The following is a 20872-nucleotide window of genomic DNA, read 5'->3' as shown; positions in this document are numbered from 1 at the left end:
TGTTGGCAGCTCAGAAGGGGGTGTTGCCCTGATCAGGGCTCCAGCCTCTCTGGGCTTCCATCCTCCTGACCCTGTATCAGTAGTAGATGTCTGTGCATTTATTTGCCTGCCCATCATCCATTTCTCCTTCTTGTAATAACTCTCAGATTTTCCTTTGAAGAATTACTCCCCCAGCCTCCCCCTTTGCTCCCAGACTTTGTGGTTTGGGTAGAGCTAACCACAGCCTCCCCAGTTCCAAAGGTGGGTCATATGACCCAAGCCTGATGAAATAGCGTATTTCATTCTCCTGGCCACAGAGGTTATGGATGGGTAGCTCAAGATTAGACTGGGAAATTTTGCTGTACCTATTGAAGAAGAGGCTTTTTCTTTCTACTGGGGCTGCTAATCCAACAAGACATATTTCTGGAACTTCTATAGCCAGTTTTCCACTGCAAAGAGAGCATCTGCCTAAGAATGAAGCCAAAAGAGGAAAGGGCAGAGGTAGAGATATAGATTCCCTACAACACTGTTTGAGCACCTAGATACGTCCATGCCTGCAGCCATAACTCTGGGCTCTTTCAGTTGTCTGAGCCAATACATTCTCTTTCTGTTTAGGCAAATTTGAATTGAATTTCTTAAAAAAAAAATCCTAATCAATAAGTACCCATCATTACCACAGGGGAAAAGTAGGGGGTAGGGCTAAATCAGGAGCTTGAGATGAACAAACACACACACTACAATATATAAGATAGATAACCAACAAAGACCTACTGTATAGCACAGGGAACTCTATTCAATATTCTGTGATAACCTATATGAGAAAAGAATCTAAAAAAGAATGAATATATATATATATGTATAACTGAATCACTTTGCTGTACACCTGAAACTAACACAACATTGTAAATCAACTATACTCCAATAAAATTAAAATATTTTTAAAAACTTTAAAAAATAAGTACCCATTGGATACACAGAGTTCATTACACATGTTTATGAATGTCAGGTTCTGTGCCAGGAGTTAGAAACACAGAGATAAATTGGACATAGTGCTTGCCTTCAGGAAGCCCATTCTCTAGCAGCAGAAATAGTCATATAAAGAGATAATTATAGTACAGTGGGGTAAGTGTTATAATATGGGTGTGTATGTAAACAAAGAGGAGGGAACACATTCTCCTACCATAAAGGAGTCCTAGAAGGATCCACAAAGAAGAAATTACATGGACAAGAATTTGAAAGATGCTTTCATGTTGAGTTTGGTCTAGAAAGGAGGAGAGTCATAGTTTATGCAAAGTCACGATAAGTATGAAACAGTAGGCAACAGTGAGTAGTTGAGTGTATCTGAAATGTAGGGTGAGTCGAAGATGACTCACCTGGGTGCTTCATGTAATTTGGCAAAACCCCAAGACATTACTGACCAGCTGGCAAACAGTGAAGGGATTCGCACGCAGTTTGGGAGCTGGCTTCTTCCAAACACAGGTGACTGGACATTGATGTGAGGTACAACCAACTACATAATTTGTTGAGCTCAGTGCACAGTGAAAATGCAAGTCTCCTAGTCCAAAAATTATTAAGAATTCAAGATGGTGACAGCAGGACCCTTCAGAGTGCAAGGTCCTATACAACTACACAGGTTGCATACTCAGGAAGCTGGTCCTGACAGAAGGGCTAGGGAGATACCTGCCTCTCATCTATAACGTGGCCTGGCCTAATTCCCACCAACGCTTTAAACCAGCCTCCCACCTGAGTGATGTGAACAGGGAGAATCAGGGCAATGTAAGCCCAAGCTAAGAATTCTTACATTTTTGTTGCTGTGCTGATTATCCACCTCCCACCATAAGCAACAATGCACAGATAGCTATCTCTTTCTGCCTTGACAAACCTCTCCTCCCCTTTACCAGCCCCTAAAGCTGGCCCCAAGAGCAAGTGTGTCTGTAAAGTCACTTGGCTAGGCACTTACGTATCTAAGTAGTGGAAGAGCAGCTTTTCAGAGGACAGAAGAGTAAGGGATGGAGGCCATCTGGGACTAGAGTAAGATCCTAGGCATACATGAGATAGAAATTCCCAGACTGTATCCAATGACAAACTTATTAATGTTTATAGTTTTCCCTCTTTGCCTCCCACTAAAGAGGATCCCGCCTTTGCCTCTTCAACTTCTCCTCTTCTTCTACCCTCTCAGGATATTTCTGCCTTTGCCAGTCAATTCTTGGCTCTTGTGATACAAAACAAGGACAATAGGTAGAGAGAGAGAAAACTTCCAGCCAGTGTAGAGTGAAGGGGTTTCCATGGGAAGGACCTAAAACAAATATAAGAAGCCAAAGGAAAGTGAGAGAGAAAGGAAAGAAAGGAGCCTAGAAGACCCCAGTTTTAAAGGAGTTTGTGGACAGGAATTGAGGACAAGGTTCTGAGAGAGACTTGGGTAAACCACAGGATAGGAGAGATACTGAGAGAGACAGAAGAATGGAGAAAGGGAATATTAGATAATATTGCTGAGTGTTATGACTTGAACTTCATTTTGACGAAATGACATGATTTGAGAGAAAGCATTAAAGACTGAAATTGCTCACAGTTACTCTTATCTATTGTGGTACTGGGCCATGTGGGATCTGAGCTATACTTGGGTTACTCTGGTATTCTATGAGATGCTAATAAGTATTATATATACACACGGAGACATAAATATATTCACACCAAATGTTTCAATGGGCAAGTAAATCTGTGAAATGCTGTATCCTAAATCTTTCTCTTAGAGCATCCCATTAGCATACTAAAGGCTCTGGGAAGTCCTGCAGCACAGAAAGCTGTTCAAAGCTGTGTAATCCAGTGCCGCCTAAACTTATTCTACTGCGTGTCACAGAATATATTTTATTGTTTTGAATAAATTTAAAATAATACAATTTTAATAAGACTGACCTTAAGCTCTCCTGTCTCAAGAGTTTAGGGAAGGCTTCATAGACAAAGTACATTTTAACTAATATTTGAAGAATGGAGAAGGTAGGGAGTAGCCAGTTCAGTATATAAAAAGGAATAAATAATAGTAAATAAATAAATAGCTCAAGATTGGTGAGCAATTCCCTGGGGGTTAAATGTAGAAAGAAAGGGTCTGTGGCACTTCGACTTATTTTCACCAGGGAGAAACTATCCCCACTTTCTGTCTCTACCAGTGCACTGGAAAGTGAGTGCTGAGATGACGGGGCTGTTTGGAAGCAGGCGGCAGCTCACCTGTTCTGAACCATACTCATGGCCATCCAGTCTACAGGATACACATTTTTCCCAATGAGGTCCTTGAACATGATGAATGTCTCCATCAAGAAGTCCTGCAATAGTAAAGCAAAACACACCTGTCATTTTGCTTTATAGGAAATGACTGGAAGGGCCCCGATCTTGTTGGCTGTTCAAATTTTTCCTTTATTATTTTTTGGAGGTGCAGAAAGGGAAGGGGTACAGCCTTTTGTTAAGTAAATCCAATGAAACCAATAGAGTGGATTTTTTAATGAAATCTTACGATTTGTTACCGGGAGACTGTTTCACAAATATAAATGGAACATGAATATGGAATGTGAAAACACTCTCAAAATAAAGCACTATTAATTCTGTCTTTGGGAGTAAAGAAGTAAATGCATTCATTGATGTGGCAATTTTATAATCATCTTTCCAAATATGTATTTGAGGAGGAAATGATCTACACTATATGAATGCATCTCAGGCCATTGAGCAAACAAACTATTATTAAAATGAACATCTAATTACTGTACTGTAAACACAGCTAATTCATATGTCATAGGCACGTGAACAAGCAGCTTAGAGGAAACATGACAGGGATTCTCTCCTTCTCCTTTGAAGAGGTTCAAAGTGGACCTCAACAAGCCCCATCAGATTTGTCAGTGGATCAAACTTGTTCTCTACCTTTGGAGAACACAAATTCAAGACAAATCTAGATAGCAAAGACCAGAACCACTGGCATCCTCCTGTTACAGGAAATGAAGGCATCCAGCCTGTTTGCTTAAGGTAAAATTAAAATCCATAGGAAACCTGTTCAGAGTTCTTTCCTTAAGCCAGTGGTTTTCAGATTATTTTAATAGCAGAATTCTTTGTTCAGAGAAAATCTTACCTGGAACCTAACACATAAAATAGATAAAAGTAGAAAACAGCTCTGGTTGAAGTGTGTGTGCATGCATGCATGCCTGTGTGTGTGTGTGTGTGTGTGTGTGTGTGTGTGTGTGTTTATGGTAGAAGATAGTGAGGCTAGGAGAAATATAATTTGAAAATCACTGCTTTAAGCTAAACTGCAAAATTCTGGAAATGAGATTGGTTCCTTTCTAGCAATCATTGCTTCTAGGGAAAATTACCTCAATGCTTTAAGTCCCAGTTTCCACATTAGCAGAATGGGGATAACATCTACCTCAAAGGGTTGATTAAGTGCACACTGTCTATGAGATGCTCCACACAGAGTCTGGCCCACTGTAAGTGTTCACTAAGTGCTCGAGGATGACGATGGTGAGTATAATCGTTCATCCTTGATGTCACCTGGGGAGGTGTGGATATCGTCACAGGCACACTCCCTTCCTGTGGGAATGGAGAAGACCTCTGCCCCACAGATGGAAAGCCTGGCTTCTGAATGAGAAGATGCAGCACGGTGTAAGGGCTGGAGCAGAGGTTCACATCCTCTCTCTGCCACATACTGTTGTGTGGTCTTGAGCAAGCAGCTTGCAGACTTGTAAAATGTGACTACTAACACCTATGCCATACTGTTGGAGGATTACATAAGAAGTGTAAAATTTAATACATAACAATTCCCTTTCCTACCATCCTTCCCACCCTTCCTTCCACTGAGGACCAAAAATTAGGAATCCAATCTTTCTATTTCCATGTCACATAACATAGAGAACTTGAGGGGGAGAAATCTTGGGCTGTTTAGCTTTCCTTTTGTTTCATTTTTTTGTATATCCGGAAAGAGGTTCCATTTCTTGCCAATCCTACTCCAGTTAGGAGACCTTCTCAAAGCTAAATGGATGAAGGGGCAGGACACTGGCTTCCTATTGATTCTTTTTGTGGGCTACTCTCTGAGGTTGGTCCAATTCTGGTGCCCTTGCTTCCTTCAAGGAGAGTTAAAAGTGAGCCCCTGGTAGCAGAACCCCTGAATCTGGCAATAGTAAGGAGACAATGACAAAGCTGACCATACTGAGGGCAAAGGGACGACTACACCCTGGGACAGCCCGGGCTGGGCTTTATGTTGATGATATCATCTGCTGCAGAGGTACGGGCCCACAGGCCACCCGCCGCAGGCAGACAGTCCTAGCAAACGAGCCCTGAGAGGTTAGAAGAAGAAAGGGGCTCAGAGGCCAACTTTCTCTATGCATTCGTTATTATAAGGTAATAATAGCTAACTTTTAGTGGACTCTTACAGTGTGAGAGCTATTGTGCTCTCATTTAATCCCTTCACAGCCCTGTGACATAAATGATATGATCCCTACTTTACAGATGGGTAAACGGAGGCTTAAGAAATGTTAAAGTTAACTTCCTCAGCTAGCGGGTGACAAACCCTGGATTCAAACCCAAGACTGTGTGACTCCAACACTCATGCTCTTAAGCCTCAAAATGTCCATGACTCATCAACAAATACTGGTTTTAAGGCATATGTAGACTAGGCACTCAGGGCTCATGTATGACATGGACAGAAGATGTGTCCCAGAAGTGATATTTACAAGCCTAAATGGGAGTGAGAAACAGGGACTCACACAAACATGCCTGCAAACTTAGACCCACACATACTCCAGGTGCACAGGAAGACCTTCGTGCCCTAAACTCTCAAGAATCTTTTGTGTAACGCGTCTCCCCAACACTGCCCCAGAGCATCCTATAGACTCACCACAAGTTCAGAGCTGGTCTGGAATGTCTCAATATAGAAGGAATAGTGCTGGTCACCCATCTGGTTTAAGATGGCTGTCATACATGCCACAAAGTGACTCTGCAAGAAATAAAGAAAAATGCCATGAAACAGTGGAGAGAGGACCATGAGATTCATCTTCTTCAATTACTTGACTTCAGACCGGAAAACACCTCTCTATCCTCCCAGGTGAGTATAAAAAGGTTCCCCAGGGATGGAGAATTTCTCCTTAGCAGATGAGCATGTGAAATTTCCCTAAGAGTAAATGTCTCCTTATGGCTCATTCATCAGCTCATTCATCCAAAAAGCATTTACTGAACACCTATTACATGACTAGGACTATAATACAAGCGCCAGATATAGACAATAAAGGCCCTATTCATTACCTCTCCAGCTGCTTGTACATTGGGAAAAGAGCACTGTATTAATGTCAGGAGATCCAGCCTGTATCAAGATTCTGGACACAGTGTGATTTTCTGGTAAATAATTTTACATGTCTAATCTCCAACTGTTCCATCTGTAAAGTGGGACAATAATCCATCTGTATCCACCCTGAGAGGTGTATCAGAAGGATCAAATGGCTCCCATGGTGCCCTGAACACACTGAAGTTCCCTACAAGAGCATCAATTGTTGGACCATGAATCAGTCAGTGAGAAGCCAGCAGCTGCAGGGGACAAGTACTTGCTAAGGGCCATGGACGATAAAAGAAATGAGAAGAGGTAGTCCTTGCTCTCAGGAGTTCATGATCTAGTTGGGAAAGCAAGATTAACAACCATGAGGAAAAAAGTACAAGACTTTGATCAGCGAAGCAGATCAAGTGCCAGAGGGATTCAGACAAGAGGGAAATCAACGCGAGGACGTGGAGAGGAAGTGGGTCTGAAAGGATCCACCGGATCAGAGGAGAAAGAACCACACCCTTTCATGCACCAGAACACATCACCACACCCTCTTCTGCTTCTTCTCTCCCAGATTTTATAAGTCTGTACCAGCGTGGCACTTTCTGTCAGGGCTGGTGTCTGAAAGCAGAATTTAGAGGGATCTACTCTGGGAACCTGGTAAAGGAAGTACTGACCATAAATCCACCAGCTGGGAGAAGCCACTCAAGAGTGTCTCCCTCAAGAGTCCACTGGGCTGCCATCTTAACCAAAGGAAGTCCCACTGTCAAGGGCAGGCCTGTGGAAGATGGGCAGCTTGGTGTGATGCAGGTGTCTCCAGGAAACCCCACTTCTAAAGGGTGTCAGACGTAACACACACCAGAGAGGTGGGCCTGGACGTGTTATGTTTGAACCAAGTATTATATTTGTATCACAAACTGCTGTCTTTGTTAAAAAAAATAAAACTAAAAGACAAAAAAAAAATAGTGTGAAAAAAAAAACATCCTCCCAGATGACAGGGTTACAGTTCAGTGACAGTGGTAGAAGGCACAGCCTTGATGTCCCCAGGAAGCTCCTTCTGCATTCCTCCACAGGAAGTCTTTTGGGTAATTGAATGTTCTTCAAGTTCACATCCCCAAAAGTAACTCCCAAAGATACAGATTCTCATTTGCTTCTAGGTTCTTTTCAATTAGGACGTTAGGGATAAAATGCTTTCCCAGTCAGCAGGACCAGCTGTGCCATTTGTGGGGCTCAGAACAAAATGAAAATTAAAGAGTCCTTGTAAAAATTCTTCAGATTTTCAAGACAGCCACAGGGTCCTTCTGAGCACTGGGCCAGGTCACACGCCTGGGAAGCCAGCTCTGCCTGCCAGTGACCACCACACGCGTGCACCATAAATGTTCAGAAAACATGCAGAGCTGGCAGGGGGCACAAAACTGGGACTCTCATGAGTAAAGTCAATGACACTATGTTGCTGGGGACCTGGTACCTCTATATGGGGGCCAACCGCCTTGGCCGTCCAGGGAGTCAAATCCTCTCTCCGGCTCACACCCTCAGGGGGTGATGGTGAGTCTGTGAAATTATCTGTCCCTTTCAAATCAGACAGAATGCCACCATCACTGCTAATTTAACCAGGTCCCACTGAAACCAAGAAACAAGCGTATTATTTTTTATCCCTCCATCCAGGCTGGACGCAAGAGGGGAGAAATCTTCTGAGTTTGTGTGTGCGTGTGTGTGTGTGTGTGTGTGTGAAAGAGAGAGAGAGAGAGCACACACACACGCGTGTGTCTCCTCCACTCCCTCCATCTCTTCTGTGAGGGGCTTCCTCCAAGAATTCAGCCGGTGGCCACTAGAGGTCTTTCCTTTTCACATGGTAGCTGCCGTGCAGTTTTTTCGGCTTTTTATTTATTCCTACGTGAGCAGACCCACTACACTTCTTGCATAGAAACAGTGAAAATTACAATATAAAGGACTTATTATTTCTTCTTTTGGAGTAATTCTGCTGCTGGCCAAAGCCTGGCTCATTTTGCAAAGAAAGGAAGGACATTCTCTGCAGGTAATTCCACTGCTTCAAAAGGTAAGAGATCTGGGTAGGCTTTATTTTTTGTGATCGATCATCCTTTCAGAGAAAATGCTATCGTCTCTTGGACGACAGTTTACTTTTAAAGCTTTGGCTTAAATGAGTACTGGGATTGTGAGCTTGTGTGTGTGTGTGTGTGTGTGTGTGTGTTGGAAAATCCACCATTGTCAGAACTGCATGCTGCCCCAAATGCATAGATACAGATACGGAATGCTTGGTATTTCCAAAGGCTTGATTTGAATTTGAAGGGGGGAAAAGCCAACAACAAACCTCAAAGCTCAAGTTGCCTGGAAATTACCTTGAAAAGGCTGCATTGTCTTAAGCCTTGTTTAGAGAAACTTCCATGCTTCATTTTAAATGAAAATAAAAGGGGAAGGGGATTCCAGTGCCCATCTAGAGAGAGTGACCATTTTACGAAAGAAACCATTATCTTTTTATAAGGACTTGCTCAGGGTGTGTACAGTTCATCGATCAATCAAAATTACTTTTACCAGCTTGTTCATTTCTTCGTTCTAACTGCCCCATAGAAAAACCCGGCTGAGTGCCTTCCAGTACGATCTGTAGTGTGATGTGACTGAAGTTTGGACAAGTTACCTGCATTTGGCTGTTAATGAGAAATGACAGTGCTTTACTTCCCACTGGAAGCTTCCCTTTTTGTCTGCTATGGTGTCTAGCCCACTTGAGTATCAAATCTGTCAGAAATCGCACCGATGTGACTGACTGATTTCTGAAATGGCATGATACACCAGCAGCAGGTTCGAATTCAGTACAGGCTCCTCTCTGTCATTTAAATTAAAAACCAAAAACCCCTCTCTGTCGTGCAGTGACAGAATGGTGGAATCGCATTGTGTTTCTCTGACGTTTATCCCTTTTTCAGTAGTGTCCTCAGCACGGCAATCCACCTCTTTGCTTCCTGCCCCTTTTCCCTTTTACAAGTTTGAGACCTTCTACATCCACCATGTCTTAAGTGTTTAGAAAGAGCTGCAGGGATTGGGAGTGGGGGTGACGATCAGACTGCATTTGCCCTAGCAACTCAGACACTCCTGATGTTGACATTGCTCAAACTTTACAGTGTCGGACCCCAAACTCCCAGCCCTGTCGGCAACATGGAAAAGCCTGAATACTGCATGGGGGACAGAGGGTTAGAGGGATCCCTTGCAATTCAGGCTAGTGAGAATGCCCTGCCTTCCATCCTTGGTGGAAATTTTGTGGTCAACATATATTTACTACCAAGGCGTGAGGCAGCCACTCATCCATACCCAAGCAGCATTCCAGGTGCCCAGATAGGAAATCACTTCTTAAAACAGAATACCAGGGGGAGCTGCATATTAAATTCCGGAGAGAAACTGTATCTGAGATGCTGTCACAAAGCAGGCAGAGTCACCCCGGCTCCATTCGGGGTGGTTTAAAATGTAGCTAATGCATCACAGCATGAAGAGACATGGTTTGAAACTAGGTCAAACGTGTAAAAATAAATGCAATCATCGCAGGCACTTGGCTGATGAGGGGCTACTTAACGCCTGGAGTGGCAGGGCTTATTTGCCACATAGAACCCTCTTCAGTGATCCGTGACCATCAATTGATCCGGACAATTCAGCCCGTCAGTATGAAGGGAGCTCTTGCACACCTGGGAGAGAGCTGAAGCTCCAAAGGAAGACAATCAGGGTCTCTTCACTGTGTGATGGCAAGAGAGGAAAAAGAGAAACCCAATATTGTGTCATTAATATTAATTAGCTGGGACACTGGGTGACTGTGACCAGGAGAGCAGCCCTCTCCAAATCAATCTGCTCCTTTGCATAAAAAAATCATCATCGTGATGATGATGATGATCTTATTGATAAGGCCAATAGTTTTGGTGCACAACACTCAAACATATCTATTTAACTACCTCTAAAGCAAACACACCTACACACATGGTCAGGACCCTGCAGTGCTGAGTGAACCAGGAAGAGGTGATCAGTTTGCCCTGCCTTGAAGAACTAACCAAACAAGGGGAGAGGGGCACGGCTGCTGCAATGCGTGCCCCCCGCTCACCTGAGATCAGTGGGAGTGATGAGATCGCAGAGGGAGGGAAAGAGCCAACTTCGGGAGCTTGCTACCTAAATGCCAGCATTACTATGCGATGCCAGCTGGTGACACGTTGCCATAGTAACATCAAATAATGTGCTCGACCAAAATAAAATAAAATACAGAGAGCGCCAAGGAGAGGAGATGAGCGAGGAAACTTTGCATGCCGAGGGAGATGAGAAGTTTTATCTATGGGGCCATCCAATTCCTTTGAAGACTAAGAGTAGCCAAATGCCACTCTCAGGTTGCTTTTCCATTCACCCCCATGTCCGCCATGCACTTATATAACAGATTTTATTCTTGGATGGAATTGGTGCTGTCTTTGTGACAGATCCAGGACCGGAGGTAGGAGGCTATGGCGTGAGGAATTCAGGGACTCTAATACCCGTTCATCTTAGAGCTTTGTCAGGAAGCTCAGAGTTGTAGTTTGCAGCAATCTTTGGGGAAAGTAGTGTGTGCGGTCTCTCAAGTTCTGGGCACTGTGCTAGGTGCCCGGGTACAGCAGGGAGCCGGATGGATAAGGTTGTGCTCCAAAGAACCAACGTCAGGTGAGGACCTAGGAGCCAGACAGCCTGAGCTCAAATCTCAGCTCTACCTCTTACTAGGCATGTGACCTTGGGCAGTGTCTTATTCCTCAGAGTAAAAAGGAATAGAAATAGTTCTTACTGCATACAGTTTTGGTGAGAATTAAATCAATTTGTATAGAGCACTTAGAACATAGGAAGCCCTCAATATGATCAGCTATTAGTATTCTTGTTGCTGTTGCTGACTCTGGTCCAGAGAAACTATGCAGATTGGCTAACTGAAACTCCTGACCTGGACAGAGGATATAATGACCCCACCTACCCCTGACTGTCTGTGGATGCATCAAGCACTCCCAATTACAGCTTTGGACAAACAGCTAAGTGTCCTTTGACTCTGAGCATGCCTTTGGTCAACAACACGCCCCAAATAAAACTGTTTAGTAAACCGCACGTGTGCCTCTTCGAGCAGGGCACGTTGGGAGGTTTCTTTTATTTGAGGACAGTTGCTGGCAGGTAGGATGAATGACAACGGTGCCCAGATTGTTCAAAAGCCTGAAATGTAACTGTCTTCATCGAAAGCTTAGTCTTCCAGCTGTTTGGCTTTAGAAAGTGCCTGTCTTTGTGTGCAGTGACATTCTTTGGTTACCCAGGGATCCTGCTGTATGACAGAGTAAACCAAGTCACCTTCCTTCAGGGAGAAGCTTCTTGATGGGCACAGATCCAGGGGTTTTGTGTAGCCTGATCCATGTCAAAGCATAACATCACAGGAAGACGGGAACGTGCCTCTTGGATGCTACGCACTCTGGATGCACCTAGACATGTTCCATCTGTACAACACAGCAACTCTTTAGAGATAGCTGTGTGCACCACTACCTGGCACTGTGGGCATTAATGATCAGCTCTCCAGCATCACTAGGGCCAGAACCGTAGGCAAGGCGTCTCCTCAGAGAGCTATTCTCACTGTTAAAGAGCGGGGGGGTGGGGGGTAGGGGTGGTGGTAACAAGGCTGCTTTGAACCCAGGCTGGAAGGGGAGACTAAAGTGGCCACACACTCTTCCTTTGAAACGAATACTTTCTGATCTTGGCTGGAGCCTGTGCATGTGGCTCTGTAGTGTGGGGTCACTTTAAATCTTCCAAAGGACACAAAGAGGTGTTTAATCACAAAGGGATGTGGAAGGCAAGCAAATTCTGTTCACTCATTCCTTGTGCTTAGGACTCCACCTTTATCATCTCACTGAGTCCTCTCAACAACCTCATTAGGTCAACTTTATGCCCATTTCACAGATGAGGAAAGTGAGATGCATAGAGGTCAAGCAGCTTGCCTAGACAGACATTTAGTATATGGTGGGGCAGGAATTAGAATCTGGGTCTTTCTGACGCGAAAACCTGTGTTTTTTTCATAAATCCATGATGTCTCTCATGTCAGCACTGTCAGCTCCACCTGGGCAGAGATTTTTGTCCTTTATTCATTGCTGTATCACCAGAATCTGGAATTGAACTTGCACATAGTATGAGCTCAATAAATATTTGTTAGATGACAGACTGAACTTCTTATAGTATTCCCCATCTTTAAAAGAATGTTACAGGGACCACTCCCCCAAACACTGAAAAGTTAGGGTCATGTGTAGAACACCTTCGCCCTAGGAGAGGACAGAAATGAAAGAATTTTTGTTCTACTTCTGAGCTTACTCCATCTTAAGTTATATTTGATCAAGCCAGAGTGAGATCATTCTTTCACACATTCCTTAATGTAACAAATATTTCTTGAGCACCTACTATGTTCCAGGCATGGTTCTAGGTGCTCTGGACAGTCATGAATGAGATTATCAAGGGATTTGTTCTTAAGGAACTCACACCCTCATTGGGGCCAGGGATGGGGAAACACCATAAGCAAGTGAATACATAAGTAAGATCATTTTAGGCAGTGATATCTGCTACTAGTGGAATACTACAGAGCAATGAGGCTGAGATGGGAAGAGACCTGTTTTCAATAGGGGAGACAGAGGTGGCCTCTTAGAGGGCTGATATTTGGGTGGAGATCTAATGATGAGAGTTTGTCATGCAAAAACCTGGCAGAACAGCATTCCAGGGCAACTGAGTAGCAGATACAAAGGCCCTGAGGTCAGATGCGCTTGGAGCACTGGAGGATGGAAAAGACGGTACAAAATGAGGAAAAGCACATATAAGATGAGGTTGGAGAGACAGATTGGGACCTGATCCTGAAGGCCCTCGAAGGTCGGGGCAAGGGTTTATTTAGGTTTCCTTCCAAGTGCAAAGGGAGGCCATTAATTTGGGTTTTAAGAAGCTCGCTCTGGCTGCTGTGTGTTTCAAGAACCCCTCTTTAAAGAGGTGGTTTCCATGTCTTACCACCCTTCTCCAAGACGCTACACTGGAGTTGTTCCCAGGGTGGTGGGTGCGCGAAAAGTGCAACTATGTGCTCAGTGTTGACCCTTCCCGTTCGTGGTAGTGTCACCACTACTCAGCAAGCTTTTCTCGCTAACTGACCATTCTATAGCAGACTCTGGCCCTCCTCCGGCAGGTGTGGACGCGGACTCTAGTTTTACGTGGATCCCCCTTTGTCTTCAAGTTCAGTGCTTTGTCTCCCTGTTGTTCAGAGGCGAATGAAGGGGAGGGAGCCTGCTACAGCGGCTCTCAGCCTCTGATTAAAGCCATTCGAGCCTGTGGGACTTGAGAAGGCTGCTTGCCAGGAGACGGGCTATCATTTAGGACACCCCAGTTTTTAAGAAGATGATTTTTCTAAATGTTTCCAATTACATCTGTGGAGGTGTGGGTGGGGAAGTGCACAAATGAACACACACACTGATGGTGGTCTTCCAAGCTTTGCACCGAATGCCTCAGGGAGGGCTGTGCAGGAAAGTTTGTTTTGAGTCCTGGAGAATACAGTATTGTCCTCGGCTCATGTATCCCTGAGAAAAATCAAAGCCACGAGCATCACTAGGATGTGGGCTCTGCATGAGTATCCCACGCAGCCCCTCACCTTCTCCTGCAAACATTTTCATCCAGGTTGCATAAGACACCAAGGTCAACTTTCAACAGGAAAAAGTGTCATGAAAGGATATTATGACTCAGGAAGGAGGTACTGTGGGCTGAAGGATAACAATAATAACTGCCACTTAAAGGGTTAAGAGTGTGTCGTGCAATATGCTAAACCTTCTGCTTATCCATCAATAAGGATGTTTTATAAGTTGTGGCCAGGCAAGGAAACAGCTGGAAGAGAGAAGTTAATATCAGTCGGACATTTGTGTGTCGGACACTGTGCAAAAATGTATGCCAACGGTTACAACAGCTACCAGTTACTGAGCACTTACTGTGGGCCAAGCACTGTGTATGCTTCATCTCAATTAACCCTCCCAACAGTTAGTCGATGTTGGTAAAACCACGCGCACTTTACAGATGAGGAAATCAAGGAGCAGGGAGGTGACACGACTTGCCTAGCTCAGCTTGATTCCAGAATATTGTTTTGTAATCATGACATCATCTTATTGATATGAAAATTAAGTAATACCTCAAAGTATAATGAAGAAAGGAAAAGTGCATAATATTTCACTCCACCATGCCTCCTGCCTAACCTTGAATATTAAGAATATTCAATATTCATTTCAATCTAATAAGCCACTAGAATGTTAAGGACATTCTAGATATCTATTGTGCCTAAATAGGGATGGAAGGATGGATGGAGAGATGGAGAGATGGATGGATGGAGCTAGGTTGGCAGATTACATAGGTAGATAGACTCATTGGTCAGGATTGATACCTAGCTACGTAAATAAGACCAGCCTTCTTAATGACTATGCTCTGTGGCTTATGAGTCTCCATGATTTTAGGCTCAGCTGAGGATAACCCCTCCATTTTCTTTTTTTTTTTTTAAATCTTTCATTTCTTTTTTTTTTAATTAATTAATTAAATTTATTAATTTATTTATTTTTGGCTGTGTTGGGTCTTCGTCTCTGTGCGAGGGTTTTCTCTAGTTGCGGCGAGCGGGGGCCACTCTTCATCGCGGTGCGCGGGCCTCTCACCGTCGCGGCCTCTCTTGTTGCGGAGCACAGGCTCCAGACGCGCAGGCTCAGTAGTTGTGGCTCACGGGTCCAGTTGCTCCGCGGCATGTGGGATCTTCCCAGACCAGGGCTCGAACCCGTGTCCCCTGCATTGGCAGGCAGATTCTCAACCACTGCGCCACCAGGGAAGCCCACCCCTCCATTTTCTGCATTGCTTGGGGTTTTGAAGGCCAAGAAGGGTTAAGTGACGGACACCAACACCACATATTGGGAAATATATCTGGTTTCGCATAGAAGCAGCTTTCCTGGAAGGCACTGAGCAGGGCATACTAAGTACTGGAATCAAATCCCAGCTCTCTTCAATATGCTCTGGATCTTTGGACAAGTTACTTTACCTCTCTGAGCCTCAGTTCTCTGGTCTCTGAAATGGGGATAACAGTGCTGACTATAGGACTGTTGTAAGGACAAAGTAGAAGCCGGGTGCAGAGGGTCTCTGCAGAGCCTGGCAACACCATGGGCACTCAAAAAACCTTCTTGCAATGTTTAGCCTCAGCTCTCTTTCCAGTTCACCAGGAACAGTTAGTTGATCAGCTGGGGAAGTTGTGGAGTAAGCTTTTGGTTGACTCGTGAAGGATGATTTAAACCTCTCTGTGGACCTGGAGAGCTGCACTGCGGATAATGATTTATACAAGCTCTCCCTGCCCTTTGTTTCCCTTTACAGAGACTCCATGTTTCAAGGGGCGCAGGGGGTGGGGGCAGGCAGATAAATATGTTCGCAGACAGCCAGGTAAGAGAGTTTTCAGGAGGGATGATTATTTTGTGGATAAAAGGATGTCTTTAGTTGAGCCCTCCTGTTTCCTTCATGAGGACTGAAGACAAGTGAAGAAGAGTGAAGGAGGTCTCCCACATCATGTTCTAAACTTCAAGCCTAACTCTTCAACCAGCCCTCTCCCAGCACCTCCTCCCACCGCCCCCAAATAGGTCTAGTTGTCCCTGCTGCAAATGATCTGCTAGTTCCAGCACACTCAGGTATGGGGTCCGATAACAGCTTAGCGGGTGTGTGTGGAGGTGGCCTCTTTGCAAGCTCTCTGCATTGCTCAACTCTGCAGTGCTTAACCGAAGCAATGACACACTGATGGTGTAACTCTCAGTCCACACTAGGGAAGGGTTTTCCCCCTTCGCAGACAATTCCTCACTCCCAATTAATCAATCAATTAGCAAATATTTACTCAGTACCTATTATGTGTCAGGAACTGTATCAGGTATGATCATGGTCCATACCTGCAAGTCTCAGACTCATAAGGAAGATTCTTCCCTTCCCTTCCTTTTCTTCTCTCTGTCTCTGTCTCTGTCTCTGTCTCTCTCTCTCTCTCAATACAGTAGTTCTAACCTGGAGGCAATTTTCTCCCCCAGAGGGCATTTAACAATGTCTGGAAACTGGAAACATTTCTGTCTATCACATACAGGGAGAGAGGGAGGTTGACATCTATTGGGTAAAGGCTAGAAATGCTGCTAAACATCCTGTAATTCACAGTTCAGCCTAACAGCAAAGAATGATCCAGGCCAAAATGTCACTAGTGCTGAAGTGAGAAACTCGCATCTTAGAGAGATATATACATTATGATGCTGAATGACATGTGCAAAATGAATGTTATAGTTTCCTCTAGGCTTTTAAGAAGTGGGAATGACCTTTGTAGTTCAGGGGAAATGACCTTTGTAGGAATGTTCAGGGGAAATTTCATGGAGCACGTGGGATTTGAGGAATGAGAAGAGTGAAAGAGATTAAGCTAAGAGTGGGAAAGGACATCTATAATAGGAAAAACATTTCATTTTATAATTTGATTAATTTGATTGATTGGTAGTAACTGCCTAAAGAGCTGTGTGGGGAATGATTCTAATGCCAAGTCCTACCTCAGCAGGAAAGAGTGTGGCAATCAATTAGTGATGTCTGCTATAGGCAAGGGAGAGAGGGATAATACATGTGCTGAGAAATTGCTGTCCCACTTTTATATGGAACACAGTGAGGAAAGAGGCAGAGGTGAAAATGAGCAAAGTGTTTTGGTACAACAGAGGTTCACAGAGGGAGATCACAAGAGATATTTGGAGGCGCAGACGGAAGGACCTTGAATGCCAGGCTGAGGGCTTTGAATCTCAATCTGTTGGTAATGGGATGTCATGCAGGCATCTGCCTACTGGGTTGCCTTCAGGCCAGCTCTGCTGACAAGGTCTTGGGAACTAAAGAAAGCTACCCAAAGTCCTTGCTCTTCCTTTCTATAAAGGGAGTACTATTTCATCTGTTAACAGTAAAAACTGGCAGAATTATCATGCTCTGGCTTTTATGAAGCTGATCCCAATGATGAAAAAAATCCTATGAAGCTGAACTCAGAGATAAGTGTTTGAAAAGCTGACTCCAAGGGTTCACATTAACGAGCTCCCGTAAAGCCCTTTTGGATAAAGAAGTCCTTCTGATGTCATTCACGCAAAACACAAAACAAAACAAACCCTCAAGGAGGAGGGGACAGAAGGGAGTAGAAGTCCATTATTCCATTCCTGGGGCTCGTGTTCCAGCTGACCCCTGACGAGGACACTGCACTGCCTACTGATCTTGTGCTTCCTGTCGGCCCCCAGCTCCCTGCCTGGCTGCCTCCTTCTTAGGCAGTTTCCTCTCTGTCCTGCGAATGATACCTCATTGATTTATTGGTTTGCAATTTTCCAAATGACATCACTCTCTCTTTTTTTTTTTTTTTTTTCATTCTTTCCCTCAGCTCACCTCCCTCCTCTTAAATTCCCATTTGTCCCACTTCCACTTCCCTGTCCTTTGGAATGGTAACAACTTCCAATTACCCTCCTCCGCAGCCTGCATTAGCTGCCGGCAGACTCCCTCTCCCTGCCGTCTTTAATAAAGGTGACACTGCAGCTTGGCATGAATGCAGGTCCTCCCCCACCTGCCCCACCGTCCCCTCTCTGGGAGCAGAAGCCTCCCTGGCCACAGAGCCGCTGCCTTTGTCACTTTCCTCCTGCACACACTTCCCATCCCTATGCTCGGATCCACACTCAGCTAGAGAAAAATCAAGTGACACAATGAAAAATGCCATCCAGAGAGCTGTCCTGGGGGCACCCAGGTATCAGATCAACCTACTACAGCTCCATATCTACTAATTCCATCTAGAAAAGAAAGAAGATGTCACAGTTGTCTGGACTGATTTGTTCTTAAAAACCCCTGCTGACTCCTTCACCCTGGCAGGCCTGGAGAAATCCTAGTAAAAGTCTAATCGAAGTGAAAGCTTAGATTTAGACAGTTGATGGGGAGAGTGATCCTTGGGAGTCCTTGCAAGCCAGCTTCCTTGCAGCACAAATGGGGAAGCCATGGACCAGAGAGGTTAGGTGGTTTCCCCAGGGCCACACAGCCTCTGGAAGTGGCAGAGCTGGTTCTGATCACAGTGCTGAATCAACTGTACCATAATCTACCACCTCCAAACACTGGCCCCTGAGCCTTCAAGATCCCCAAAAGCAAAATGACTGTTCTTTCCCACTCTTATCTCAGCCAGGGGGTTGTCCTGATCCCAGAAAAATAGACCTCAACTAAGGCTGGTGTTTGAGATGTGCATTCTTCTTTAACTGCCTCACCACATAGGTTTCCAGATTTGGGAAAGAACAAGCCACTGAGCACTAATTTCATCTTTCAAAAAAATTGAATGGGTGTCTCTATTACCACTATTCATCCCTGCTTTGATCTATTACATTCTGTGCCCAGCATCCAAATATGGTTAAGAACATCAAATTAAAAACCAAAAGATTGATCACTGAAGTCACTCTGTGTAATGAAAATTGTCTGAATGTGCGTTTACGGGGCCTCAGGGCAGGAGCAGGGTGGGATATGGGGGCTTTGCTTATGTCACTTTGCCCAAAGATCCACAAACCCGCAGCCCACAGGCCTCATGTAGTTCACAGAAATGCTTTGTTTCATCGGAACGGTGTTTTAAGAACAACTGACTTTTTGTCAACATTTTAAAACTAGGAGCCATTGTATCAGTTTTGGATTTTCAGCTTCTCTGGGGTATTCGGCAGATTCAGAGATAACCATTCTGCATTCTGCACTCCCCTATGGCAGCACTGGGAGCTGCCTCCTGAAGTAGACAGGGGCTTGGGTGGGGGGCGGGTAGGCACGCACTTTCCAGGTAGCCAGAGCCTGGCCTCATCCAAGAGTGACCAACTCGTCCTGGTCTGCCTGGGACTTTACCAGTTTTAGCACGGAAGATCCTGTGTCCCAGGAAACCCCTCAATCCCTGGCAAACACCCTACCTAGTTCTTCTTTTATGTACCTGGTTGGTTCCTGTGGGCACTTGCAGGTAAGGCCTCTTCCCCACTGCTTCCTTCGTGCCCACATGCCTCCCGAGAATGACATTCAAGGCTTCTCACCGTGTCAATCCTGTTTCTCTCCCAGCCCCCTCTTCCCACCTACATGCTATCTACTCTAGACTTCTCTTCACTCCCTTGGCATTTGCACAAGCCAAAGATGCCTTCTTTTACACACCATGAAGTCTAATTCATTTTTAAAGACCCATGCAGGTGCCATCCCCTCTTCCAGGAAGGCTTCTCTGATTTTACCTGATGCTCTTCTGTCCAGACAGAGCTAGGCACTCCCTCCCTCCCTCTGCTCCAATGACACTCAAATCTTTCTTCTTTCATTGTCCTCATCACCATTAATACAGCATCAAGTGAGTAGACCCTGGGGGTGGCCTTCCTGAGGACTAAGAGAGAATCAGAATTGTGATAAAATCAAAAAACATAAAAATTATGAAACTTAATTTGAAGTCCCAGTCTCTCTGTGGTTGTGAGTTTTGCACAAGTCACCAAAATGAAAACTGAAAACCATCCCATAAGTATCTGCACCTACTCCATGGCGATATTTAGCATTCCAAAGTCTAAGAACATCTGGGTCTCCTGAACATTGACATCCAACTCTCCTCCTGCCTGTAACATTGAATTGTAATCAGATGCCCTGGCGTCTGTGTTCTCCACTAGCACTGGAGACACTCAAAGGCAGGGACTTTCTTCCACATCCTGTATCCTCTATAACTGGCACATGGAAATTGCTCAGTTAAAGGCTTCCCAAATGGGTGAGTGAGTGAGTGAGTGAACTCCCATCAAGGAGACCAGGAGGACTGTCCCACTTGCTGTGATTTTAAAGAAAAAAGGTCTCCTTAGCTGTCCCAGTGCCCACAGGGCCCTTGTTGTGTTAGCTGATCACCCTGAGCCATATTACAAGCTAGACCAACCAGTCTATGATTGGGGTCAAGCCGTCATTCTTTTGGTCATTTCTCATAAGATCATAAGATTACAAAGTGTTGACAGCTTTAGGGTCTTTTCTGATAAATAAAGAGAATTCCAGTCCTCTAGCTTTGTACTGAACATTTCCCCTGGGACACTCTGTAGGCAGCTTGTAATAAACATGCCGACACCATCTCTCCCCACTCAGACTCCTCTTTCTCCTCCCCGTGCGCTCCTTCCCCGAGCCACCCGCTTCCTCAACACAACACTCCAGCCCACCCCCGCCCCCCCGCCCCGACTCCATGAATCACTGAGCCCTGGAGATTAGACATTTTGTCTTAAACGTGTTCATTCCTCTGCCCCCGGTCTCACTGCCCGTATTGAAGCTACCATCTTCACTACCTGGATTACTGCTGCAGCCTCCTAAGGGGTCCCCTGCCTCCGGCTCTGCCCCCTTTAATCTCCACGTTGCAGTCAGAGTGTGAGCTTACTGAAATGGAAATGAGACCAACTCTCACTCCTGCTTAAAATCTTCAGCAGATCCTACTGACTCTTGGAATAAAAAATCAACCTCTTAGTACAGGGTATGATTCCCTGCATGCCCCTTTTCAGCTTCATTTCTTCCCCTCTTCCTACTCGCTCCTTTAAACTCTACCATCAGGCCACACAGAAT

The 20872-nt window shown here is 44.8% G+C and overlaps 1 protein-coding gene across 1 annotated transcript in view; it reads right to left on the bottom strand.

Moving 5' to 3' along the window:
• DOCK2 (dedicator of cytokinesis 2) overlaps positions 1–20872 on the bottom strand; it is a 385217-nt gene that overhangs the window by 91722 nt on the left and 272623 nt on the right. The window contains exons 26-27 of the mRNA XM_059917659.1: positions 5849–5947; positions 3202–3296 (exon numbers count right to left, since the gene is read on the bottom strand). Of these exons, the coding sequence (XP_059773642.1) occupies positions 3202–3296; positions 5849–5947 (194 nt within the window). The remainder of the gene's footprint in view (positions 1–3201; positions 3297–5848; positions 5948–20872) is intronic.

Source organism: Balaenoptera ricei, chromosome 3 (assembly GCF_028023285.1).
Source record: "Balaenoptera ricei isolate mBalRic1 chromosome 3, mBalRic1.hap2, whole genome shotgun sequence".
NCBI classification, from domain to species: Eukaryota; Metazoa; Chordata; class Mammalia; order Artiodactyla; family Balaenopteridae; genus Balaenoptera; species Balaenoptera ricei.
The sequence above is the reverse complement of the archived record's forward strand: the minus strand, read 5'-3'. Positions and strand labels throughout refer to the sequence as shown.